The sequence below is a fragment of the Sylvia atricapilla genome, chromosome 8 (assembly GCF_009819655.1).
Source record: "Sylvia atricapilla isolate bSylAtr1 chromosome 8, bSylAtr1.pri, whole genome shotgun sequence".
Classification (NCBI taxonomy): Eukaryota; Metazoa; Chordata; class Aves; order Passeriformes; family Sylviidae; genus Sylvia; species Sylvia atricapilla.
The window spans coordinates 20807001-20834772 of NC_089147.1; the positions used below are offsets into that span (position 1 = coordinate 20807001).

The 27772-nt window shown below is 45.7% G+C and overlaps 2 protein-coding genes across 4 annotated transcripts in view; one reads left to right on the forward strand and one right to left on the reverse strand.

Moving 5' to 3' along the window:
- ZSWIM8 (zinc finger SWIM-type containing 8) overlaps positions 1 to 2500 on the forward strand; it is a 56120-nt gene extending 53620 nt beyond the window's left edge. For both annotated transcript variants that reach the window (XM_066324042.1, XM_066324043.1), the window contains exons 25-26: positions 129 to 307; positions 1464 to 2500. In XM_066324042.1, the coding sequence (XP_066180139.1) occupies positions 129 to 307; positions 1464 to 1667 (383 nt within the window). In that variant the 3' untranslated portion in view covers positions 1668 to 2500. The remainder of the gene's footprint in view (positions 1 to 128; positions 308 to 1463) is intronic.
- Positions 2501 to 7284: 4784 nt separating this feature from the next.
- Positions 7285 to 27772, reverse strand: part of NDST2 (N-deacetylase and N-sulfotransferase 2) — an 88034-nt gene continuing 67546 nt past the window's right edge. For both annotated transcript variants that reach the window (XM_066324048.1, XM_066324047.1), the window contains exons 4-15: positions 24091 to 24178; positions 23757 to 23911; positions 22073 to 22258; positions 21533 to 21661; positions 16405 to 16587; positions 15509 to 15605; positions 14203 to 14326; positions 12566 to 12740; positions 12170 to 12340; positions 10720 to 10829; positions 9224 to 9326; positions 7285 to 9082 (exon numbers count right to left, since the gene is read on the reverse strand). In XM_066324048.1, coding sequence (XP_066180145.1) covers positions 8957 to 9082; positions 9224 to 9326; positions 10720 to 10829; positions 12170 to 12340; positions 12566 to 12740; positions 14203 to 14326; positions 15509 to 15605; positions 16405 to 16587; positions 21533 to 21661; positions 22073 to 22258; positions 23757 to 23911; positions 24091 to 24178 — 1647 coding nt within the window. In that variant the 3' untranslated portion in view covers positions 7285 to 8956. The remainder of the gene's footprint in view (positions 9083 to 9223; positions 9327 to 10719; positions 10830 to 12169; positions 12341 to 12565; positions 12741 to 14202; positions 14327 to 15508; positions 15606 to 16404; positions 16588 to 21532; positions 21662 to 22072; positions 22259 to 23756; positions 23912 to 24090; positions 24179 to 27772) is intronic.

The following is a 27772-nucleotide window of genomic DNA, read 5'->3' on the forward strand; positions in this document are numbered from 1 at the left end:
TGTCTCCCCCAAGCCTGCTGGAGGATGCATTACAGTGAGAAGAAGGTGCTTCAGATCCAGGTTCTTGCTGTGAAGTGTGATCTTATGTGTCTGTTATCTTAGCCCTGTTCTGATTTCCTCCTGCGCAGGTGTAAACTACGTACATCAGTTTTGTGTTGGTGCAGCCAAGGGGGTGCTGAGCCCTTTTGTGCTTCAGGAGATCATCATGGAAGCTCTACAGAGGCTCAACCCTGCCCATGTGCACAACCACCTGCGCACCCCAGCCTTCCACCAGCTGGTGCAGAGGTGCCAGCAGGCCTATATGCAGGTAAAGTGTGGCTTGTCTTCCTGCCTGTCAGCGCTGCCTTGCAGGTGCTGTGTGTGCATGTGCAGAGGGGAAGGGGCCTTGGGCACTGGGAGCTGAAATGGTGCATTTCCTTCTCCCTCAGCAGGGACAGGCATAGGTATCACTTGCCTGTATGGGGGCTGCATGCAAAGGAGCTCATTGTACTGCTTCTGCCTAGGACTTCTGCCTCCTGTGCTCTTCCACAAAGGCCAGGGTGGCTGTGTGTCTTCCTCGCTCCAAATGCTGAGCTTTCTTTGCTATGTTTTCAAGCCCTCTCTCCACCCCTGTCCCTAACCCATCCTTTTTACTTTTCTTGTTAGTAGCAGCCTGTTTTCCCCTCCTCAGGAAGCCCTGGCATGGCTGGCTGGTGTGCCAGTGCTGACACCAGCAGTGGAAATGGCTTGCTCAGCTACCAGTACAGATATCCCAGGCTTTTGAAACCAGTTTTTCAGTGAGCCAGCTGGAATACCAAAGCTTGCCTGTTCTTAAAAACAGTGCAATGAGGACACCTCACACAGACCTGCTTCTCTTGATAAATGACCAAAGGGTGATTCTGTAGTTACACTGTCCAGATTGGATTAGCTGTTCAATCACCCTAGATGGTAATTTTGAGACATGACAGCTTCTTCATTAGACCTTGAAAGCTAAACCTGCTGGTTTGGGGCCTCCTTTGAGATGCTGATAAAAGTGACAGTGTTAAGCCTGGAGATACTTGGTAGCAATTTAGTGTAAACTTTACTCAGCCCGTGTCCCTTACCAAAGATGTGCAATGACTAGGCTGGGTGTAACCTGCAGAGTGAAAGGTTATGAGGGTTGGATGCTGGTGGGGTAGAATGTTACCTGGCCCTATAGTGCTGTACTATGGCCCAGTTCAGTGCTCATGACATAGAGGGCACTTGCTGATGCTATGTGCTGCATTTTGGTGCTCTTAAGGAGCACTGCCTTTGGGTGTGCTGCGGTGTAGGATACAGCACTGCTGCTTTTGAGGTACTCTTCTCTGTCAGAGCTGTGAGTCTTGGCACCACTGGTGGGTAACAGAACCATGTGACCTGCTGCCCTGGGAGCTTAGTCTTGTGAGTTTCACCAGCAGGAGGATGGTGAGCAAATGCTTTAAGGCTCTTTCCCTGTTCCCATCCAGTACATCCATCATCGGCTGATCCATCTCACTCCAGCTGACTACGATGACTTTGTGAATGCCATCCGCAGCGCCAGAAGCGCCTTCTGCCTGACTCCCATGGGCATGATGCAGTTCAATGATATTCTCCAGAACCTAAAGCGCAGCAAGCAGACAAAGGAGCTGTGGCAAAGGGTCTCTCTGGAAATGACCACCTTCTCACCATGACATCGGGTGGAGCTCCACGGACACACAACCCTTTGCCCAACATAGTTGTAGTTCCATTTACACCATCCTTCCTTCTGGTGTCTTTTTTTATTTTAGTTTTAACTTGTTGGAAACCACTGATCTGATGTATTTATACCATGACATTCCTCTCCAGCACTGTTGCGTGTTGGCGCTCTGCTTTGCTCGCTCTTCCTCCTCCTCCTCGGTGGGCTGCAGGCTTCAGAAGCATCAGGAAATGAGAAGGAAGTTGAGCTGGCTGCCCTGTGGTGTAGTCACCGCTTTTTTCCCTGAGCCCTGGGAGGCTGTCCTGCGAGCAGTTTGCAGTGTGATTGCGCACGTGTAAGAGGGGTTGGGGATTCTGTCTTAAATATTTATTTTGGCATTTATAAATATGTAAACTTTTTTTTTTTTTTTTTTTGTATGGGCTTCTCTTACTCCACACACCATCTCCTGTTGGGGAGTGGCTGGAACTGCTGTGCACAGTGAGTGCTCCCTCCATCCCTTTCAGCAACTCCTGGTGAGAGAAGCTGAGACTGGAGTAGCAGGGCCAGGGCCACCTCTGCAGCTCTCTGCAGCAGCTAAGGACAGAGGCCGGGAGCTTGGGCAGTGGGTCCTTGACTGCACTAAGCTGCCTGGAGACTGCCAGAAGTGCTTGGGCTCTTTCTCAGGAGTGTCCCTCACTGGGCACTGCTGGCTGGTAGAATGTTTTGATCCTGGTTGTTACAAGTTGTACAATCCTGTTTCTTTTGGCTGGGGTATTACTCTCCTGTAATCAGTTTCTTATCCCTCGTCTCTTCTCGTTTCCTGATTAAACACTTGTTTTCTTAGACTGACTCTCTCTTCTCTCTGCTATGATGTTGGCAGTCTGAAGGAGCTGGCCAGCTGTGTGCCAGTGGGAGCTCCTGTGAGCCCTGGTAGGTGGCTGCTGTGCTCTGGGGAGCAGCAATACAGCACAAGCTGGTGCCCAAAGGTTTCATGCCTGCTAGTGCTCTGAGAACGACGTGCTCTGCAGAGGCTGAGGTATATGTTTGATGGGTGTTGGGACAGTTGCTGGTAAGCCTGGGATGTTCTGCCTAAAGTTCTGCCAGTCACTGGTTTCCTTTACTAGCCTTGATACTGCATGATAATGCAGAGCCTTGTATTTCTCAAGTATTGTGCAGAACAGCAGCTGCTCCCATGTATTTAGAGAGGTATTTGGTGGACTATGAAAGATATGTAGTAGGGACAGCATTGCAGAAAAGTTTAGAAACTTTAAGTGTATAAGCACATACATTTCAGGGTTTTTGAAAGTGGAAGTTAGATGACTCATGGATGTTAAGAATCCCATTTCTCAGTAGTAATGTATTTTGCTTCTTACTTGGGTTTAGCCAGTGAGTTTTAGTTTCTGCAAGTTAGAAATATATGCCTGTTTGATATTTTCAAGGGTACTCTTCAAGAATAAAGTAACTCAGAAGCACAGGGCAAAAAAAGATGAACAGGCTCTTTTGGTTTGGCTTTGTGTATTGCACAGGCCCAAGAGTGTGACTGGGGTTCCTCTTCTTGTGATTGTGCAGCAGTAACTATTTGAAGATCTTACAGCTCCTTGTATTCCTCCATAAGGGGTCTAGTTACATGCTAACTAGAAATGCAGATGGTAGTAATAATGCATCAAGTTCTGTGGTTTTTTAACTAGTCTGTGCTGATTATGAGCTGCCTGTTATTGGGTAAAACAACTGGATTTGACTGGAGAGCACAGCCTGATGATGTGTGGAAGGTTTGGGTTCCAAGAACACTTTCTGTGCTCTGGTTCTTGTGTGATCAGAACTGTGAAAGGAGCTTAGAGAAAAATGAGTTGTCTAATATAAAGTCTAATCCTTTCCTTTCTAATACTGTGGAAGAAAAGGGAGCATGTTTTAGAAGAAAGGAAGCAGAAGGGAAATGGGTAGAACAGCTGAATGTAAAGTATCAGGAGCAGAAGTGTAGCATTAAGGATTTGGATTGAATAGGGAAATAAAATGTCAGAGGTTCACCTGTGATATTGGTTGGGAAAATACACTTAGACCCTGAGCAGGCAAGTTTTCAGACCACTGTGTCTGTTAATTTGTTGTTGTTCTTGAACCCTGTGAAATATATCTGAGCAAGGACAGAAGAAACTGAGGAAGGCAATGATGATGTTTTTCTTTCCATGTGACTGTGGTTACTGAGATATTTTTCCTTTGTAAGAGATGGAATGAGCCCTGATGGCCCCAGAAGCATTAATTTCCATTTAAAACAGAACAATTATTACCTACTGCAGTCTTGTTAGTTAGGTCACTGTTCCAGAAGTGAGAAAAATATATAGGCTTAGAAATTCTGAAAAGACATTTCAGCAGAAGACTTGTAAAAGTTGTAGACAACTCAAATTTCCTTTGACTTTCAGTTAACCCATGTGTTTTTTTCACTTGGAGTAAATGTTCTCCAGGACTTTCCCAGCAACACATGAAGTGTCTCCATCTCTGGACATGTTAACCTCTTACCATCTTTCTTGCCTGTGAAAATTTTCTTTTGGAGGCACTTTCCAGGAATATGAGTTAACAGAACAGTATTTACCTTTGGATTTCAGTGTCTTTACAGCCCATGAACGAGGTGAGTTGGAACTGTCCTGTAATGAAGTGATGTGCCTGGTAACAGGTATGGCTGGAATTAGCTGAAAAGCCCCCCTCTGTCTAGTTTTGTTTACAGTCCTTACTGAGAGCCTGCTCATATTGTAATAAGTTAGCCTAGACTCCATTTTCTTCATGTGGGAAAAGCCAATTCTTTATTCACATCACTTATTTTATACAGTTTTCACAGACCTCGTGTGCAGCACCTATTGGCTGGTAGTTTGCTTACTACTACATTTTTTGGCCAGAAGGTGATCTGTGTGTATGTGCTAAGATTCAGGTTGTTTACACTTTTCCTTTATGGGTTCTCATGGAACAGATCTTATTGTTTACAGATGAACCATGTGTGCTATCAGGAGCTGCCATTACTGAATAGTGTTTTTGCTTCTTGTAAAGACTGTCTGTCCTCTGTAAACAAGTAACTTTTTATCTTGAGGGCAGTGTCTGCTCTCAATTACAGTATTGATAAGTACTTAGTGCTGTCCAGGCTGCACTGCACAATTCCACTGCACAATTTTTTGCCATGAAGGAGATGAGAGTTGTAAGGGGAGAATGGTGGAAATGCATTAAATCTTGTACACATCTGGTATATGTACATAGCATGCACTGTAAACATGGCCTGGGTCCCTGACATTTCCTTCCATGTCATACTTACAGTACCTCATTTAAGTCAGCCAGGAACAACTTCTCTCAGTGTGGAAAAGCACCTTTTCCAGTGACCTGAGGGGTTATGGCCCAGCCTGATTTAGGATCCTGTTATGGTAAGTGACATAACCATGAGCTGGATTCTGACTGCTGGGATGGTGTCACCACTGGACCCAGGTTTACAAGCATCGTGGAGAGATGCAAGAGCTGACAAAGCTATGGAGATGAGAAAGGTGAGCAACCAAGCCTTGGAAGAAAAACCACTTTTTAAAGCTAAAGATAGATTATTTCTTTCCACATAGAATAGTGGAGATGAATATCAGGAATAGTTTTTGTAGCCAGACCAGGCTGCTAAGTGTTTCAGAGGTGAATATTACTTGGTTTGTTGTGATTTTGAACCCCAAAAGCCTTTAAGAAGAAACAAACTGATAAATGGAGGAGGTACCAGTGTTCCATCCATGTTCTGCTGTGTGATGGGGGATGGGATTCCTGGCCTGAGGCGGCCTGAAGCACTTGACTGTGTTGGCTGCTACTGTGGTGGTGTTTTGTGTACAGTTGCACTGGCAGGATTCAACAAGGGGGCTGAGCAGATTTGTTTGATTCATTTGGCATGTTCAGACCTGTTTTTCATTACTCTTCCAGCCATGTTACTACTGATACAGCAAAATGATCAGCAAGGAATCAAAGGATTTTCTTTCCAAGGATTTTCTTGTATACAAGGGGTGAAAAACAACAGGATGAGGTTGATCAGATGGCTTTTTAGAATCCTGTGTGCCATTCTGACTTCCAGGAGGTTCAGGCTTCTGTCTGGAATATTTGTCTTTGCAGTGCTGTTATCAAATGAAAATTGCATTTTTCAGCTATCAGCTTTTTTGTGTAGGATTGATACATGCTGCCACCTACAGAGAAATTCTCCAGTTCCCTTAGAAGGTGGTCACCCTGTAGCTGAGACTCACACCAGTGTTCCCTGAATGTTGTACTGACTAGAAAGAGGCAGCAGACATCGTTTAAGTATCTTGCTGATTGAATTCCTGAGGTGATGTGCAAGTACAGGTTTCCTGTTGTTGCTTTGCCAATTCTTACCTTTCATGCATCTGGCTATTAGAATCACATGACCTTCTGGTCCCTGGGTCAAACCACTCCTTTTTATATGAGTCAGTTGCATCAGACTAATGAAGTACTTTTAATACATTATCAAAAAAGCCGTTAAGGTTCTGTTTTGTGCTTATCATTTTCCTTGTCTTAGAAGTGAACTGGTTACCATGAACTTCTGCAGTGAAGCAGCAAGGCAAAAAGGTGAGGTTTGTTCCCGCTCTGGAAGTGTGAGGATCTGGAATGGTTTAGTGCCAAATGGGTCAGTATTTAGTACCCAATGTCTCTCACGATAAAAGATTGGGGTTGTTGGCTTTTTGGTATCACAGAGCTTCTAATATTACACGAGCTCCTCTTAGGAGGCAGTGTTTGATTCCACGGCTTTGAAGAGGTATCTGGAAAGTGAGTAGCTTCTGCATCCATGTGCTGTCAGAGAGAGGTAGCAGATTTGAAAACAGCTCTTCATTAGGTAAGGAGATCTGTATTTGGAGCTGACCACAGCAGGTGCTTTGTTTATCATTAGCATAAGCCATAAGAACTGTGTAGTACAGAAATTAAGCAACTAGGGCGGGAAGGAATAGATAATGCAGGGTTGCCCTTCACTGCCCTGAGTGACAAACTGTTACCAGTAAAGTAACACGAATACTTAATGTGCCCCTCCCACCATTTATTCCTCATACCATGTTTATTTTTACTGGGCATCTCCTCAAAGCTGTACCCTACTCTGAGGTAAAGCATGAAGTAATTGTGTGACAACCTCTAATGAATTAAGAGCATGAAAACATTTAAGGGAGCAGCACAAGCGTTAGTCCTGGGATCCTCCAGCTCCTGTGGCAGCATGTGAAAACAGCTGCCTTGCTGCTGCCAGGGTTATTTGTGCAGTGTCTGGTGGAGGCAACTGTGACTATTCAAACAATGTTTTCCTTCCAGTTTTTACTGTAAGGGCTGCTGTGCCAGGCACACCTGCACAGGAGGGAGAGAGCCAAGCTCTGTTATGGCAGGCACAGCAGCTGGCACCACTGCAGTAACCAGGAATGGCCCCAAAGTCACCACTACTGCAAACCAGTAAGAATGAATCTCAAACTCCAGGCTGGCTGCAAGCTTTAGCACACTGCTTCTATGTTGTTTCAAATGTAAGTTAAACACCACTGCTGTCCTTCCAAATACCAGCTCTAAGGCCTGGAGGAGGATTTTCAGTTTTTTCCTACCCTTGTACCAGCTTGAGGTCCATGATATCACTGCAAATCATCACAAAGAAGAAAAATAAGTAGTACATTTATTGAATCTCCACTTACTACTACTTCTAACCTTTATTCAGACACATGTGCTCAGCTTCGAGAGCCAAGAATTTCTTCATTATCATTCAATGTGAATGATACTATACATGAATCAAGTGCAGGAAGTTGGGCTTTTCTCTCTTAACAGGATTCAGAGAGGGGTTTCTAGTCTTTCCATCCATTTTTTGGCTGCACAAAATAACCCTTTCCAAGGGCACATGAAATAAAATACTATATTGCATAATATATACATTTACATACAATGGTAAATGCACCATTCATTCAGAAATACACAATACCTAAGGCTCAATGGAAAAGCTCAGTTGAAGCAACTTCTCTCTGGCTGGGAGAGAAGTGGCTTGTGACAGTTCATAACCTGTTCATGTGGATCCTGCCCCTCTGCAGCACTCTCTAAGGACCACCTGTGCCTGGGAAGGAGGGGATGGCCCATGCCATTCCAGGAGCCCATAGCTCTAAGAAAATATATACAACCATGATGGAGGATTTCCTCTGAGAATAATTACCCAGCAACTGCAGGAGGAGGCAAAGTACCTTAGAGTACCTACTTTACCGTATGCAGAAGCCCTTTTTGGGCATAGGAAACCACTTCTGGTGCAAAGCCTTCCCTTTCTTACTTTTAACTGTTGTTTTATTTTGCTTTTCTCCTTGGCTTGGTGGAGTGCAAGAAGATTAAAACAATGCTAGCAACTGGACTATGGGGTAGGGGCACTGGAGCTGTTGGAAAGGGATTTTTTTTTTAAGCTAATCAGATATGGGGAACTGAATTGCCTGCTTTCAGCTGTATCATCAGCCTTGTTTTACAATACCTGAGGTTTGCCTCCCCCCGCTGCTGCGCTGAACTTACACACGCCTCCCAAATGCTGTACAGGGACATTACTGCTCCTTGGTTATCTTCTGAAATGTCTAAAGTCCCTGCAGAGAAATACTCGCCACGTTGCCACACGTGGCAAACCTTTTCTCTAAGATAACAAAGCAGTCGGTTGACCAGAGTCAGCAGGCACTGTATGACACCCAAAGCCCTGCAGAGAAGAGACCAGGTTACCTGTCTCTCCCTGTCCCGCAGGTGCAGTCCCCGCCATCCCCACGCAGCGGCACTGTGAGCAACGGGCACGGGCAGGAACGAGGCGTTCTCGGGCCTCGCTGTGCCAAATTGACTACGGATAAAAGCTGGGCTTCACTGCACTGGATTCCCCTTTATTAGGCTGCTGCTCTTTTCTCAGCAGCGGGCTCAGTTGTTTCCACTCTTCAGCCTTAACTTCTGGGCTCAGAGGAGCAACACCTTAACTCCAGCTCGAGCCTGTTTCATAGACTGAGAAAATTAATTTAAAAATACACAAAGTGTTAACTCTGCTCTCTCCCCTGCTCAAAGTAGGGCAGGCATTCCAAATCCTTCCTGTAAGTAAGAGTCGAATTGTAGTAGCACACCATTAATACTCAAGAATGTGACTTGCACTCTATGCCCCAAGGCAGTGTCAGAGGCAGCAGCCCTTTCCAAGGGTGGGGCAAGGCTCCACATGCACATTCTCTGCTTCCAGCTCCTTTGTCCAGTTGTTTTGGCTTGACAAAAGATGGCATCACAGCACACAGCGGAGCACCACACATCCCAATGGCACTGGGGGCAAGGGAGTCCCTCTCAGCTCCAGCTGGAGTTTTGCAGTTCCTCTCGGAGCCAGGTTGGAAGGGGCTGCCCAAGTCTGTTCATCAGCTTGGATAATTCAATGTTGTGCTCCCGGTAGAAGTCTCTTAGAAAGAGCCGTGACTGTGTGGAGAAAACAGACAACATGAGCATGAAAGAAGATGTTACCCTCAACATATGCTCCACAGGTCATCTAGGACAGATGGTAGGAAATCCATGTGGGTTTGCTGGGATGTTTCTACATCTCTTAAGACAGCTACTCACCAAGGAATCCATATCAGGGTATTTCCTTCCTTTACTCTTTCCTAAGCATTTAGTCTTTCCTCCATCTAGCAGCTGGCACCAGAATCCTTTTGCTTCATCAAATCTGAAAAAGACATTTACCCTTGAAAGATACAGCCACATACAAAATTAACAGCAGCAGAAATTAGGTAACTCCATAGTTATTTCCTATTTCAGTGCTTTACCTATTTATTTTGTGATACTGGTTCCTTGATTTTTTTTTTTAGCACTGGACTACTTTGACAAGAAATCCATTACAAACATGACTGTTTCAGTCTGTTCAGCTGGTGGGAAGGATAGTAATAATTTTTTTAGTGTATGTAAATTCTTTTACATCTCCTCACTATAGTTGAGTATTAGAGAATCTTCTGAGTGTTTTTATAAAGAGTCAAGTGTTTCTTTTCTTGCTAAATCACAGGCATGAAGCAATGCTGGGAACCATGTCTGGATCTGGCCTTGTCTGTCCCTTCTGCTGGCCAAAGGTGAGCTTGAGGTTTGAGCAAGTCCCCTGAAGAAATTTGAGGCAAGCTGCCCAATCCCATCTATTTTCTGACCCTGGCTGAGGGGTACCAGCCACTATCACTACTGTAGATATTCCATTCACCAGCAGCACATGTGCTGCAGCAAGTAAAGCTTTCAGGTAACCTGACATTCCTCTAAATCTCCTCTCCCTTTGGAAACAGCTGTGGGGAGGGAACTGAATTGGTTGTCCTCTTTTTACTGTGAAAGGAAAGGGCAATTGTTCTGTGCCTACATGCATGCATCCTCACCCACCATCCTCAGCTGGCATAAGTTGTGACAGCAGAGCAGATGTGAAAACAGGTTTCAGTTGCAAAGAACAATATTCAGCACCTTCAGTGGGCTTGCAGAGTTTCCACTGAACACTGGTATGGCCACAGTACACTTTAAACAGCACTTACTCTATTCAGATTAACTGTACATGCAGTGTGGGCAAGATCACAGCCAGGGCTCAGTAACATCCTTTAACTGTAGCAGTGGTGCCTCTGCTAATGCTCCCTCAGACAGCTCTGGGAACCTGTCAAATCCACATTCTTTACCTCAAAACCATGCAGTGTGGCCCTAAGCTCCGTCTGAGTGAAGAAATGAGCACATTTTTTATCATTCCTCCTCTGCTTTTTGTCAGATACAGGTATAACACAAAGCATAAGGAGTGCTAATAATTCCAGCACCTTTTCTGAAATACCAAGACCAAATGGAAAAAACACCAGTTAGTGCTGTGAACAACTTCATGCTTGTCCATGACAGTGGCAAAACATTGTTCTTCCCCTATAATTTCAAGAAACACCAAGGTGTGATTCCAGTCTCCACAAAGCATCTTGCCCTATCTGAATCTAATTTTAGGGTTAGGTGTAACTGTGAAACCTCGGCAGGTCTTGTGATCAGAGACAAGAAGTATTCTTTCAATCAAGGGCTTCCTGGCTGAGAAAGCATCTCCCAAACCTGAGTTGTTTCCCTACCTGAGGGCCTGGGTGTAGTTGAAGAGCGGCGAAACTCCCAAGAACTTCTGGATGTTGTCCATTACAGAGGCAGGGTTGTGTCTCAGCTCCTGACCATCCACAATGAGAAGCTGAAAAGAGAACAGCTGCCTTAGCCTCTGTCAGCTTGTGCTGACTGACACCTGTGAGCTTCCTCCATCTCCAATTGCCCTGGCCCGTGAGTACAGGCAGCCAAAATCTGTTCTAGAACAGCACAGTGAGGGATGTGGCCCATTTGTCACCACAGATAGAGAAATTCTGATATGGGCCTCAAGTACCATAAAACAGTAAATCATGACAGGCTTTGCTTAATAAAGTTGTCTTTGGCCAAATGCCCTGTAACTAAGCACTAAGGCCCAGCAGCAGCATGTACAGATTGTCTCTGAAAATCTTTTTTTCAGATGGCAGCAGCCATTGTGCTAGGTATTCTTCTGTAACTGTGATAATTCTCCTGTTACATGTCTCATAGACAATGAACAACATTTGTGCTAATAAATTACCTAGTCCAAAGAACAGAATGGAGTAATAGTCACATGAACTGAAGACTGACCTGCAGTAAGAACAAGGAGGTGTGTGTTTGGCTCCATCATTCCTCACAGCAATAACCTCCAGGAATAGCAAGGCAATGAGATATAAGCCTAAGAATGCTTTACCATCTCTCTTTCAATCTTGGCAGATCTGTCATGTACAGTTCAGGCTCTGCTGCTTTGGCAGAGACTAAGAGACTGAGTGGACATTACAAACCTCTGATGGATTACAGACTGTCTTAAGAATAACCCCAGCAGCAGAAAGAACTTGAAAAAAATATATCCTGACTCACAGTAATCACACAGATATATATATAGAGAGAGAAATAGTTATCTATATACCTATCTTAGACAGTTTAGAAACTTCTTAGCAATTTAGAGACCGAAATAGTCTACACTGTCTACTAATTTGCCTTTTTGCAAATTTATATACAAAACACTGAATCCTGACATCTCTGCAGTGAGCTGTCCGTTTAGCAGACAGCTAAAGGCTTCACAGCATGGGAACTAACAAGAGGCAGAGTCCACGAGCCTCTCTCTAAAGCAAAAAAAACCCACAGCAAGTGGCTGAAGACCTTCTGGGCCTGAAGAGGGTCCCTGCACTGCAGACTGCCAAGTGCTAACACTGCTGTTCTTGCTGAAATTCCCAGTACTGTGGAGCTTTCTAGGAGATCACAGTATCCTCCTGCCCTCATTTCCTTTTACAGATACAGTAAAGTGCAAAATTTGAGTATTCAAGCCTGATTGTTATCCATTCATAACAGTGCTTTTGTTCCAAAAGACAAGAAAGGAGATGAAATTAAAGTTATGGGATGAGCATATGCACATGAATCAGTTTGTTCCCCCCTCCTCTCCACTAAACCTGCAAGGGGCTCCCCAAGGGCCTGTACTGACTGATCTCCTACCTGCCCAGAGGGATAGTAGGTCAGCCAGCGCTCCAGGTGGGTGGAATACCAGCCAGGGAACAGGCATCGGCTCTGCAGGTTGCGCAGTTCCTGAGGGGCCTGGGCTTTTGCAGAGATCACTTGGTAGAAGGTGTAATTGAGTGCCACAGGATCATTGTGAGCACGCTGGTGCTGGAAAACACAAGCTGAATTCAGGAGCAGGAACACAATTCTGCCTTACACTTCTCAGTGCAGACCCCGATGACTCAGCACAGCCACCCACCAATGCCTCTGTATGTGAATCCACACCCTGCAGGGAACCTGCCTCCCCTCTAGGGAATCACATCCATGGGCTTTCTACCTCCTCCCCGAAATCTCTCTGTGGCCCTTACCCCCAGCACGGTGCAGGGAAGTTACCTGATACCATGAATAGGCTCGGTCAGCAGGGTTGATCAGAACAGTAATGATTTTGGCTCGAGGCAGCAGGGCTGCACCACGTTTTGGTACCACCTCTGTGTCAAAGTAATTGGCACTCTTCTCAAACATGAAGTCTGTGCTGGCATTGGAAGGAATGGGAAAGAATTCCATGTACCTGCCAAACAGATGGGATGCTGGTGAGCAGCATGGCCCAACGAGAAAAGGCAAAGCCCCATGATGCCCTCTCAGACAGACACAGCTGCAGCACAACTGCACCTCCCCAGCGCAGGGAATGGGCAAAGAGGAGTGCAGATCTGGCAGAGGTGTGACTCAAAAAGGGTGGTGGTACATGACAAAGTTCAGAAACGATACAAAGGTAAGAGAGTATTGCTTAGAGTGTGTTCCCTGAGTCCCTGGGCAGTGTGGAAGGAAAAACCGAAGGGTAAGGCCCCAGTTGCAAGCTTCAGCAGGAAAGACATTTTATCCAAGAGTAAAGTCAGAATCATCTGCCTGCCTTGTCACCAACCACTTGCTTAAACCTGTTTAAAGCATTTGTCTCTTTGTACCTCAGTTCCTAGCTGAGGTGCAGGGTAAAGAGCTCTGGCCTGCCTCACAGGAACTTGTAAAACTAGTAACATGGAAACTGTCAGGATATTTGACAGGGTAAGGGGGGCTGGGGACTGTGAAGCACCAGAAGGCTGATCTGTGCTCAAATTTAAGCTGCGCAGCAAATTCAAATTCCGTGTTAAATCAAAAGATTCTCCCCTTGCATGTGATGCTACACTCAGATCAATCTGAAGGACTTTTCCAGGGGATGCACATAAAAGCCTTCACTTTCTAACCTGTCACTAGTGCAACTGCTCTGTAGTGCTTGACTCCTGTGAGCTCTGCTCAGGTACTAACCATCTTCAAGTATCTTTTCAACAGTCCTCTAAATGATTAGAGCAGTCAATGTCCCACACCTCATGGGTAAAGAAATGCCACAGCAGAATGCCTTAGTGTCACACAGCCACCCCTCAGAGCCAGGCACAGGGGAGGCCAGTGCCACTGTCAGCCATAGCTACTGCTTTGAGTAAGAAACACCTTTAAACTTTCTCTCCCTGGAAGCACAGTGGCATAATAGTGCCATGGTGACACTAGAATTTCCCTGCCAGGTGGAAACTTCTACAGGTAAACACCAAGGTATGCATATGGACACTGGAGCCAGTACAAGGAACACAGTGGTGGCTCTAAGTGTCAAGGCCTGAGAACAATAGTAAGGAGGTTGTCCCCTCCAATATTACGTGTTTTAACTCTGAAACCATGAAGGACTTTGTAACGAGAATACTGCTGTCTGTTTTGCATGTCAAAGTAAAAGTAACTTCGTGACAGCAGTGCATTCAACAAAGACTTGCTGAATTTTTAAAGCTAAATCATGCCTACAACTCCCCTGGTGAAGAGTCAGTAAAATGAGAAACTACCTGTGCTGCTCCTGGGACACAGTAGGGTTACCAGGAAAACAGAAAGCATGCACTGAGCAATAGCAAGAAAAACAGCTGTTCAGAAACAGAAGCTGCTAAAGGGGACATACAGAGAGACTCGGGAGAAGGCAACATGGGTGCACCATATCACAGAAGAACATGTGTCAGGTTTCTTACCAATCAATTCCTTTGTGATAGTTGGGGCCATTAAAAAACTGGATCTCCTCAAATGTGGATGGACTTGGGAAGTTACTGGTGACAGCTGGATGCATGGTCAAGAAGAAGTGCACAGCTGTTGTGCCTGCAACAGGAACCAGTTAACGGGACCTGGGTCACACATAATGCTTTGGCTGAATGAAAGGCTTTACCTACACTGCAAGAAACAGTTCCCAGATGGGCACACTCCTCTCCCGTGTAGCTGAGCAACGCTGTAACTCATGCAGGTGACAACAGCAGTGACACCAAGCACTGCTCAGTCAAATTCAATCCACATTTTAACCCATGCAGCTGATTTGAATTGTCTCCTTTGCAAAACAGCTGCCACCCATGTCAGCTACTCCCGTGCTGGTGGCACAGCCACACTGTCATGTGGCAGAACCCAAACCTGTCACATGAGAGGTGGCCTGGGCAGGAGATGTGCTAGGGACGACATTAGTGTCCTGGGCTGAGAACTCTGCCAGAGATGCCTTGGCCTGCCTTTGCTGTAGATGTTTCCCCATACCCCGCTCAGCACAGGGCTGTGAGCCTCCAGCCGGACAGAGACTCAGCCAAGGGAAGGGTTTTCTTACTGAGCCACCTACAACCAGCCTGGGTCATGATACAGGAGGGCTCATGCTGTGCACACACCATCAGAGCTTCCCAGTGACACAGCCAGGGGACAGCAGCTTGCCTGGGACAAGCTTTGTTCCAAGTCCAAGATCACCATTTGCTGTGGATAGTTGGTGCTGCTGTTGCACTGCATTACACAGAAAGCCAAGGCTTGGAGACCTGGTCTCAGCTGAAGAGATTTTGCTCTCTTCAGGCTAGAAGGGAACTCATCAGTACAGCTATGTCACTGCCAACCACTGGCACAGCAGTTGAAAGGTGGTGACAGAGATCAGACAATTCCTCCCTCCCAATGACAGTGACACGGAGCATGCAGTGGGTACACAGATCTGCAGCAATAAAAGCACGAGGGGACATTCATTGTAACCTTTGCAAAGTGTGCATGCTTAGTCCTGCTGACAGCCTGCGTTTGTGACACACTAAGGTCACAGGTTCTCTGAGTTTACATGGAAAGCCAAAACAGGTAGGGCAAGCCAAGCAGTGCCAGAGGGGAGAAGTAGTGACAGACCTGCCAGATTTAGAACATAGATATGTTAGAACATATCTGAGATTGTCTGAAACGTACTCTGTGGCCATTTGGCAGCTTGCACCAAGGGCAGCCATACAGACTGCAAGAGTGAGATGGAAGCCACGATCTATCTAACAGTATTCACATTACCAGTTTTCTGAGGTCCCACGATGAGGAACTTGGGGAGTCGATCACATGTTTTCTCTTTGGACCAGATATCCTTGTGCCTTTTATCATCACAGGGATTCTGTAGCACAAGTGATGAGATTAAGCATTACCACAGAAGGTAATGGCAAGGGGAGGAAAAGCTGCAAGGGCCAGTCCTCTGGGGAAAATGCTATTAGCATATGAAGAACACTTCAGAGCTCCACTGCTGCTCTGCCAGGCATCAAGAAGTGTTAAGTGAAAACACAGGGGACTATTTTCAAAGGCTCCAGTGACACGGGATCCAAAGTCCCTCTGAGAGTGTTAACCACAGGCCTTGCCCTATGCAGCCATACTGGGCTGGGCCACCGTGACAGCACAGCTCAGCATCTGTGAACTTCTGGCAGACAGACAACTCTATCACCTTCACTTAATTTCATCTGCTCATTACCATGCAGAGAGCTGCTGCACTGGGATAAAATGGAATAAGCGTGTTTTTATTTAATGAACATGAATTCTGCAGTGTGAAATTACTTCGAGATTAATCACATTAACATGCCTGCAAGCTTCTCCAGCACCAAACAGGGCTCTTGCTTGCACACTTTACACTTCACAGCAGCATCCTCTAATATAAGCCCTTTAATGACCCAAATGCCTGCAAGCTGGCCCCTGGTCATGTGTGATCCCTGTCACTAAGCTCACACTGTGACTGTGTCCTACTGCTCCTACTCCCCATCCCTTCCACCTTGCCATTTGCCACAGGCAGCCTGAAGTCACAAAGGTTAAACCTGAAAGCTTTATGCTTTACCCCCCTGCACTCCGGATCAGCCGTCTTGCTACACTTCAAATGTGGGACACAGCTCTTAGAAAATCGCTAGGAGCAGTAAAAGCTGCCTTCTCACCTGCCACAAGGGATTCTTCTCCTGCGGGAAGATTTCAAAGTACTTTTTTGCAAGTTGGACTGGAGGCAATGTTTGCAGGCGAAGGTTGGTCCAGCACTGCACAAACTTGACCAGGCTCTCAAAAGTGTACAGTCCCAGACGGTCATTCCCATAGTTGGACAGGTGGGTCATGAAGATGCTGATCTGAAAATAAAGCAGACATCAGATACTGCTAAATCAGGAAACAGAACTGTTCTGCCTAGCTTGATTCCGTGGTCAGCAAGAAGCTGTTAACTCAGACTGCCATGGCAGTCTTGGCTGACAAATGTCCATCTGCCAGGAAACAGTGCTTGCAAGACAAGAACTCAGGGGAGGAGAGACCTCTCAGTAATCCCTGGGAATGGTGCAGGGGCACAATAACTGAACCCTCGATGTGAATCCAGAACAGTTTCAAAATCCCATTCAAGTGGCTCTAGGACATTTAGGTGAACAAGGCTTAGTCAGTAACTCCCTACTAGTCAAAAACATTACAATCCCTCTTTCACAGGAAAACAGGAGCTTCCCTTCCTCTCCTCAAGGCACAACCAGGGCAACATCTTGAGCTGCAGAGGAGGGCAGCAGGCCAGGGAAAGGGCACCATGCTGCAGGCCAGGCCACTCAGCACAGGGATAGTTGTCACAGGAGTTCTTCCACGGCCCACAGCCCATCAGCTTTCATTCTCTTCAGAGCTGATAGCTCAAATGTAAAGGAGAAACTGGCAACTCCCACTTTAAAATATAAACAGGTGTATCTGGGGATCTGAACAGGGACTGCAAAGAGACACTGCACTAGGATATTGTCCTAGAAACAGACACCAGCTGGTAAGTTTTAGCCTGCAAGAACCTTCAGCCCAGGCAGCCCCTGAAAAATGTCCTGCCAAGCTTTAACAACCATGGGCAAAGTGGCACTCAACAGCCATGGCAGCTGCCTCAGCACTGCAGTGCTCAGGAGGTTGTACACTATCTCTGTCTTGCCAAGCCATCTCTTCCCTCAAGCAGATACACTTTCCTACTGTCAGTTTTTCACTATTTTAACTTGGAAAAGAGTGCAGAAGACTCTTATCAGCTTGGATCTAGTGTGTGTCCCACAGAATTCAGCACCCCAGTGCCTGTAACACAATGGCATTTTGCCAGACATAAACCACACCATGGCTAGAATTTGGAAGAACAAAAGCAGAACACTGAGGCCAGTGGAGGAATGGCTGATTTAGCATCCCCTTGTCCAGTGTCTGCAAGTGCAGGGAGGGAGAATGACTTCAGTCACAGCAGGGGCACCCATTGCTGTACAGTCCTGGGTTCAATTCTGGTGACACCAGGTAAGGTCAGGAGGCAATGACAGGCTTCCCTGGCAGGGGGCAGGAATGGCTTTCCCACTCACAGGAGGAAAAGAGCAAAATAGGGAAGCAGGAGACAGATGGTCTTGGGATGAAGACATTTGCTGGCACTGAGGAAGTCTGAATTCAGTTTTCTGCCCAACGTCACCATGGGCTGGTCTCAGCAAAAGAAGAGGTACTGATAGAGACTAGAGCTCTTTGTGCCTGAGCCCTCTCCAAGACAGTATGAAACAAATTTAATTTTGTCCATAAGGTGCTCACAACCCAGCATTTCTGGGTGGGCAACAGAAAACACTGGTATGTCTCTGGGACACATGGAAAGTAAGTGGAGATCAAGATCTATCACGTTTGTCTGCCTGTGAGTTTTCCACTTCTGGTTCCCTACTGAGCTGACTGAGAGGCCCTGCCAGACAGGCTCTGGCACCTACACTTCAAAGAGCAGCATGTGCTCAGTGCTGTTATGTAAGAAGGATGTGCTAAATACAACACAGAGCAGAGGACAGAAAGATCTGTGTAACTGCAAGGCATGGTGGCAAAAGGATGTATTTTGCTCCTTTCTGGGAGACATCAGGAAGGTTCTGTGATAGCAATATGTGCCTCATCCCTTTGACTTGCTGGTGAAATATGTAGAGGAAAAATCTGCTGCATGAAAGAGTCTGGCTCACTGGCACAAATCGAATACTGCAGCAGGGAGGACAAAGGAGAGCACCTGGGACCCTTGCAAGATTTCCAGAATTAAAAACCAGCCTGCACGTACTCCAAGTTAGCAACTGTGTCTCAAGACTGACTACATTTGGTAAAATGGCTCACACAGGTAATGCTGCCACCTGCAAACAGTCCCAAGGAACTGGGTTTGGAAGAAGACAAACGCAGCTGATGAGCCATTTCCCTGGACTTGTGAGCGTGCAGTCATGGCCTGTAACACGCAGTGTTTAACAAGGCCTGGCAGCCTGCTCTGCCCCATCACAGCTACTGCTGCCAGAACAGCTCTGAGCACTACTTCTGACATCAGCTACACACAAGGGCCATCTTCTCCCTCCCTCCCATCCACACCCACTGACTCTGCAGACTGACTTGGAAATAACATCTCCCTCCTCTCCCCTCCCTTCTCCTGTCAGTGTGCCACGATTTCCCTTCTTTCACACTGAAGAAAGACGAGAGCAAAGGTTGGGACCTGGCCCAGCACACAGAACAGAAGGGTATGAGCACCCTTGCAGTAACAGCAGCTGTGGGCACAGCAGTAACTGGCCTGCGCAGTGTGAGCCCAAGTGTTTGTGAGAAGCAGTCTGTGCTCAGGATCAACAGCTATTCTCACATCAGACCTTGTTCACTAGTGAGAAGATCAAACATCTTCTGTTTGCACTGTGGAGTTAATCATACACATACAGGCTTGGAGACTCCTCCATGTCACTTAACGGGAGCTGGAAGCCCCAGAAAGGATTAAAAGAGCCTGGTCCAAGGCTGCTACGGATCACTGCTGGGGCTGCAGAGCTGGCCAGCTTTCTATCAGCCCCCTGAGATGGCTCTATCAGCAAGGGGAAGAATGCAAGGTCTGAGTCACTGTGCAAACACAAGAGTGGCTTAGAGCACAGCACTCTGCTCTGACAGAGAGAAATGCTATGCTGCCAAAAGGAAGCAGAAGTGTAAACATGGGAAGTATCCGAAGGTGCTTGAAAGAGTTTTAAGTCACCATGAAGAGCCAACAGTAAATCTGGCAAATAAGCTCATCCAGCACCAGAACACAATTTTCCTGAATGTTTTTGGATCACAGATTACTGCCAGCTGCTTTGGCCATCACATCTTATCAGCAAAGTTCAAAGGGTCGTTCTAGATAGTATGTTTCTATTAATTCTTTGGCACAGCCTCCTAGATCAGTAAAGATCTCCGGATTACAGCCTAGCAACTGGTTTTCCAAGAGAAGTTATAGCCTTTACTTTCACAGAGGCTGTTTCTGCATGCTCAAGATTTGACAATTACAAAGTGGGACAAGGTGCAATTCACCCAGCATATGGGAACACAAGCCCAGAAAAGAAATTATCAAGAGAAAAAAGCAGTTTCTTTCCATCTGACTGATCACTCCATACCTAATGCAAAGAATAACCTCCTCCTTACTCCAGACTTTTTTCAAGCAGGAACGTTTGGTTGTGGTATGTAAAGAAAACTATCCAGTCTCAGGCAATAGGGACAGAAGTCTGGCTTCCAGACCTGAAAGTAAAAAGTTTTTTAGCTCTGGCTGTCATAGACCAACAGCTTCTGCAGATCCTACACAAGTCAGAGCTGCTCACAAGCTAACCTTCAGTAACACCAGGCCTGTTTGTCAGCTACAGCCTGTGTGTCTCATGTACCCAGAGCACACTGTGAGGGTCTTTTCCCTATCAATTCTGCTGAACATTAGAAAAAGCAAGAGACAAAAGAAAAATTAAAGTCACTCATGGAAAAAGGTTGATTTTCTGATTTACTGGTCTTCTACAATCCCAACCAAAAGTGGCTAAAGCTGCATATTCAACCCTGCAATTAAGGCACAAAAGGAAGAGGGAATGAAAGAAAACATCATGGTGAACAGAGCCACTGGTGTTACATGGAAAAACCCCATAAACAAGTACTCAAGGATTGGCCTGGTACTCCAGGGTTTCCCCCTAGGAAACCAGCCAGAACCAACATACTTTCTCTCCAATCTGCCTGCATGGCTCCTTGTCCATACTCAGGCACTGGTGGAAAAGATGTATAAAGGGGAAAGATGGTGGTAGAAATGTGGAAGTCATGAGAAGCAATTAAGCATTACTATATTCAGATATCACTACAAAGATAGACATTCTAAAATGATTGTTTAAACTTTGCAGGGCAATGTCTATTCAGAGAAAAAGAGGACAAGCAGCTGTGGGTCAAATCAGCTTTAGGAAGAAAAGTTCAGGTGGGGAACTGAGAAAGTTACTGTACAAACAAAAGGAGCAGCATGTCCACCTGCTGCAGCCAACAAGCAGGAACTGGAGGGAGTGTGATCTGTGATTGGAAAGGGCTACCAAACTTCATCTCTTGATTCTACCCATTCAGAGTTTTCTAAAAATGACCAGTGTTTTTTGTGTCTCTTGCCTAGTACACCATCCCAGCCTCAGTGGGAAGTGAGGCACTCATGGGATTTGCTGTCTGTGGCTCTAAGAAGGGACTGCAGGGTGTTGAAGGTACTACATTTGCTCAGTGGCTTAACAGAACTGTCAAGTATTGAAAGAAAAGGAAATGCCTCTGTTACACTCATATCTCAAAAAAAGCACTAGTGTAACAGCTACAGCACAAAAACAACACAAATAATTTCAAGTGTCTACATACTGAAAGAAAGAGGAAAAGACTTCATAATGAAAGCCCAGCAAAAGCAATTATTGTGCATAAAACTCATCAGTAAGCCGGGGAGAAGCCAGCAGGCAGCAGATGTGTGTGGAACAGAAGGAGCCAAGGCACATCTCTCTTGTGACTCAGCAAGAGACAGCAGCCCACGTGGCGGCCCTGTGCTGTGGCCCATGGTCAGTGTGTCACCCTGACTGGTTTCTGCCTGCTCAGTGTGCGCCTCTCGACACTGCTGCTCCCTTGGCAGTGTGTAAAGCAAAGCACCATTAACCAGCAAGTACTTCCTTGGCCCTCCATTTCACATCCCCTTAGCAGAACACTAGAGATACCCACACTGTGTTGGGGTGACACTGAATCTCCAACAAGATCTAGTCCTTTCCCATATCAGGCACATAAGCTGGACAGCTGTGCACAAATTCCCCTTTCAGGTGAACTTACTGGGTTCAGAAGCACTGTCAGGAAGAGCTCACCACCTCGAATGCTCTTGTCCAACTCCTTTGAGCCACCAGGATATTCATTATAGAAGATAGTGTGAGTAAAAAGACCACAGGTCTGTCGAGGCAGAACCTGACAATATCAGAAAAAGGCAAAGTTAGACCAGAGGCAGCATCTTCTTAGACAAGGCAGCAGCATCTGTATGAGAATGAGTCAAAGCAGAACTTTATGGATCAATATAAAGAGTAAGGGGTGTGACATAGGTGCAGAGGACTCTTACTATTCCTCTCAACCACTTAACTCATCACACTGCTAACAAGCCACTGGGATTTAAATTTATTCTTGGTGGGCTTGATTTTGCTCTCCATTCAGTACTGATCCCTGAATTGTTCTGAAAACACAGAACAATTTGCTTTAGCCAAGTTTTTTTCTTTCCCTCACTTAATGATTTTGGAAACACTGGTGATATTCAGATCAATGTCTCTGATGCAGGTCATGAGAAGACCATTCCCTGGGCAGGGAAGTGGGCTCTGCTGTGCTCACCATGATTCCATTATGGATGAATCCACGCCGGTAGCGGGCAGGCCGTAGGTGTGGGTATTCCTCTGTGCTCGTTACTTGGATGCTCCAAACAGATTTCCATGCCTCATAGAGTTGTGTGTGGACAGGATAAACCCCAGAATGATGGGGGGCTACAGCATAGCCCAAGTCTGTGGGAATCCCATGCTCCTGGAAGCAGAATACACAGCTTGATAATTCAGTATTTAACTAACAGTCTTAATAAGGAGCATATTTAGCAACAGCATCCAGGTTGGAGCAAGATGACAGAGGAACATGAAAACTTCTGGTTTGAGAAACCTGAAATACCGTACTTGTTTTATGCATCTGTAGAAATATAAGGGCAATTCTGTACCAACAAGGACATTCAGCACTGGTAACAGCTGCTGTACAATGGTCTTGTAGCTTGCAGCTGTGACAGATCAAATTAATTCGGAACCCTCAGGTCAGGCTCCCTGGTTACTACAAACTAATCAATGCTGTTAAGTGACACGTCTCACTCCTACAATGCCTAGATGTGAGTCACTAGAGAAGGAAAACAAAATTTCCTTAACTGATATAGAGGAAAGGAAGGTAACTGGGATTTGTATTGTCTCTCTAGCAATTCAGAGAAAAGCAGACATGGAGCAAGAGACAATTGCAGGTGAAGATATGGGGCCTGGAGCTACATTAAAATGACAGGAAATTTCTGCATTTCTTGGGTTTTAATTCCACTATGTGGTTCTAGTCACAATATCAATGATGACAGCTCTGCCCTGGTGGTGCATGATAAAACCAGAGCCCCTAAATGAAGCAATAACCTTCTCTGACTGCTAGTCTGTTTTATGTTAAATATGTGTAATTGTGTTCTGTGCTTTGTCTCTCTTTGCAAAAGACTGCACTGTTATTTAACCAGGAAAAGGAGGAGCCTAAATTGTTTCTATAATGCTGTGACTGTGCTCTGCATTCAAGATCATTCCTAATCTATGTGTCACAGGAACACAAGACAGCAGACTGTTATTCCCAAGGGGATTACCATCAAAAGAACCAAACTAGAGGTGAAGAGGACATTTCTTTTCAGTGAAACATATATGCTATATTCAACTCTGAGCTGTAAGAACCAAACAGACATTGTTCCATCAATGCAGGATGTTCAAGGCTTTCCCTTCCTCTGCCAAAACCCAGGGAATTTCCTCTCTGCTTCCTAGATAAGTAACTTCCTTCAACATTGTCTGGAAGGCCAGAAGAAGGACTGTGAGCAGACAGAGCATTTTATACTGCCAACCAGGTGACTTCCCTACAGAACCACATTGAATAAGGATGGAAAAGGAAATGCTTTCTCATTGCCAGAGTTTGCAAATTAATTGCATTTGGATGGTAATGCTACAAGTTCACACCTCAGGAAACAAGAGCCTTGGGATTTGCACCCTGGAATGTAGCAGAGCTGCCTGAGGCCATGCAGGTGCTGGGAAACACTTCCCATCGCACAGGAAAGCATGTGAATGGTGTTTCTTGCCTCAAGACAGCAGGAGACACACATCAATTTGAACTTCCAGAACTGCCTTGCTTAATTGAAGGTAAATGAATTACTAGACTAGTATTTGGATTCAGTGGGGTCCAAACAGCTATTTCAGGAGAAAAATGTTAAAGGATTAGCACTGTAAAGTAAATAAACTGCAATGCTCCCTACCACAGCAAACTGCTTGTTGAGCTTCATCTGCTCAGCCAGCACAGTGACATTGTGGAAAAGATGAGGCTGCATGTGACTCCACATGTGAGGGAACCACCAGAACTCCTTCCTGTGCTTGAGCAGCATGTCATCCCCTTCATCTTCCTCATCTGTACCTACAGAAAGCAGAAAAGGAAGTGCAAAATCAAAAGGCAGAAGAGGGGCTCAATGTTTAAAAGTAGTGGCTAATCCTCTTCTGACAGAGTCAAGCTCTCTCTACTGCATTACACATGACACACACCCCAAGGTGGGGGCTGTATGCAGATGCTGGGACAAAGGAGTGTCAGGGGCTTACCTGTGTGGTAGAATTTCCCTGAGAAGCCCAGGTTAAAGGTGAAATTTGGGACTAAAGTTCTCAGCTTGTTCTGGGTGCTCAGTAAAGCCTGTTTGAACAAAATGAAGAAGAAAGGTTCATAATTGTATTTTTTCCTCTGTAACATGTCTCTGTGTTCTCCTAGTGCCCAGTTGAGTCTGAAGAGGTATCACAGATGGGGCTTAGGCATTATTTCACTTGGAGTGGAGCAGAGCAGATAAGTGCTCCTCGTACACAGTCCTTACTTGAAGTAGTTCTGCTAAACCTAGTAGTAGTCTAGTAGCACTAAATGACGCCTCTTTAAAACCACAGTCAGATCATGCTCTCCACTTCAATGTGAGGGACCCAGAGTATCTGTGCTAAGGCAAAAGGACAATAAATCTCACTTGAGAGCAATACATTCCTTACACTTTACAGGCTCAGCCTCAGTGCTCGCTTCCTCACCCATGTTGGCTGGGATTTTGCTAATGAAACTCTGCCCCTTCTCAGTCTATGTGCTAATGAAAAGGAGGATGGGGCAGTCCATGGTGTACAGATGAAGGAAAAGAAGTCAATAATATCATGAACAGTAACTAAGGGATCCAAAGGGAGTGGGCTTTTATTGGGAAAGGTGGATTCTTAGAACTACCCATGCAACAGGTCCTGCCACAGCACAGAGGTGTCCCTGACTTTGTGTGCCCTTGAAAGTGCCAAAATTTTGTAGCAGAAAAATTTTCCTGGATTCTGGAAAGAAAATCTGGGAAAGTAAACGTTCACAATCCTCACGTCTCCTACAGGTTCTCTTGTGCTCACTTGTGATTACTTTAAATGTCCAAAGTAATAGCTTTAACCAAAGCGAAGGTGCATCGTGCCATGAACCTCAGGGTCCAGCAGCATAGAGAGTAAGACAGCACACAGCCTTGACAGAAAAAAACCAAACGAAAAACCAAACTCCAGAGGCTCAAGTGTCACAGACAAGTAGGACACAAAGTAATTCTAGTCAAATTTCTTCTGCTGGAAAACGATAAAAAGGGAGAAGCCGTGAGACAAACTCTCTGCTGCCACCTGTGTGCTTTGGGGAAATGTCACTGGTGCATCTTCCTGTGGGAGAATTTTCAATCAAACTAAGGGTGGCAGGAGGGTTGTTGGCAGGTGACAAACACCGTCCTCATCTGGGCTACTTAGATTTTAATAGCTTTTCTCAGAAAGGGATGGATCCCTGGCTGCACCAAGGCGAAGGTGATGACCTCTCAACTGCAGACTTTGGCTGGATGTAATCACACAGGAAACACTGAATATAACTCTGGGGAAAGCACACAGACCTATCAAACTGTGTAGGGAAGATGGACAGATCTTCCTGCATCAGCTGCCCCTCCCCAGCCTCAAAGAGCACAAAACAGCACTGCCAAGGTGCCCACACCGCTCACACTCCACAGGCAGTGTTTGGGTGCACCACTCCCTCAGTGGTGAACACGTGCTCACAAAGGCAGACTCTCGTTCCATAGAGGTCCTTTGACACCAACCTCTTATGGATAACCTGACAAATAAATCACTGCTGTCACTGATATATCAAACCAGTGTTAACCAAACAGCGGCCATCACATTAATTTAAAAATGGCTTCTATAATTCACTTCAACCAGCCATTCACCTCACACATATGCTGAGCAGTTTTACACTCCAGGCAGGCTGTCCGTGACCACGGCAAGGTGGGAAGACAGACAGATTACATGTGCAGTGCGACAAGACACTTTCAATGCTCTCTGTGAAGGAACCAAGCTTTCAGACCTTTCCCTACAGACACACTTCATTGTCTGTTCCTCATTCTCCCATCCACACAACAGTGACACCAAATGCAGCCTAGGACAAATTTCAAAGATTTCAGCTTTTCCATGGCCACTTGCCTACCACATCTTTACCTCAGGCCCCACCCAAGAACAGTAATTTGATAAATGCAAGGCATGTGACATCTTCAGAACCTATCACAAATACAGGCAATGCTTTTAAAAAGTGCTATGCCAGCAACACTGATGGCTGAAGCCTCCTTTGCAGTACAAGATCCAGAACAGGCAATGGGAGGTCAAGTTCCCCTCATGTAGCCCAGCAAGACACTGGGACTCACCCCACACATCAGGGAACACAGACTAAGAGCTGTGCATCTCTCCTTGGAGAAGGATCTGTCTGTCCAGATGATGGTTTACAAGATCACTTCAAATTTGGAAGCAGCACCTTGAACACATCACCCAGTAACTCAGACAGGAAAGTGCCACTTGCTTTTCTTCCTCCAGAGCTGTCCCAAGCCCCAACATTTCTCTCTGCTGCCCTGAAAGGCACATCCAGTTCCCCAAGCTTGAGTAGGAAAGTGGTGGGAGGAAAGACAGCAGTTAAGAGGCTTAGCATTCCTCTGCACAGAAAGAGATTTAAAGCCTGCCTGGGGTTACCATGACAACACATCTGTCTGATAATAAATCCCAAAAAGCCCTGCTCCAGCAGACTGCAATCCTTTGTGTCCAGGGAGGGCCCAAGGAGGAACTATAGGGGCCCTAAAATTCAGGCACTGTAGAGCCCTATGGAGTCTTGCTTTCCTGGCAGGTTTATTGTTACTCTTGTGCCATCCCTCTGCTGATGCTGGGTCCTTGTCACAGTCACAGCCATAAGGTGGCACAGCACAGGTTTAAAAAATGTCTTTCCCCTGAACAGGATAAAGGAGACTAAGGTGCCAATATCTGAGCATTTGTTTCAACACATTATGCATTCTGTGTTCCCTGGTTCCACACTGGCTCCAAGAGGTCTGTAAGCTGTACTAAGGTGCAATAATGCAGGTGTGGGAATAGGCTGGAAGATGGCACTTCTCTCTGCACTCTCTTTCATAAAGTAAGATGAATATGATAGTACTAATCATTTCTAACAGGTGATTCAAGTGGCATTTCATTTGTATCCATAATATGCTCTGAGACTTGAACAAAAGGCAATCAATAAATGTGAAGCAGGCTACCCCTTAAGAGAGGAAACAGCCAGCCAGATGTGAACAGATCTTCATATGCATATTTAAGAAATTCAGTTGTTCACATGGTATGAGAGGGCTAGCATTTCAGCTATCCTCCACCTCTAAAAGGCAGACTTTATTCCCTTAGAAAACTGCCCCTCAATCCATCCAAGTATCCATTTTTATATTTTTTGGTCTGTCTTTATATTCTATTATCTTTTATTTCAAAAAGGCTTCCAAGATAGAAGCCTGCCCACTACCTAGCCAAAGAGGCCCCTGCCCCAGAAGCTCTGCAAGGCACTGACAGCGTCTCCAAAGAGATTCCTAGCACTGGCCACAGGGATTCTTAAGCCACATCAAGGCCAGACCTGCTTCACGCTTGTCACAGTCCATCAGAGCATTCACTGCCATGCACAACCTGAATTTTTGGAGGCCTTTAGTACTTAACTTACTGACAGAAAACCAGATTCCAAGGCACATTTCTGGACACTATGGTAAAAATGTCTAAGCTTCATCCCGATGTTCAATGCCTATAACTTTAAAAAAGGCTTTTTAATAATATCAATTTACAATAAATATTTACTTCTAAGCAAATGTTACAGGAAAACAGTTTAAAATTGTGTCTTTTGTTGCAGTATATTAAAAATCTGTATCTCACTGACAGATCTGCAAAGCTTTCCTCAACAGCCATTACAAGCTCT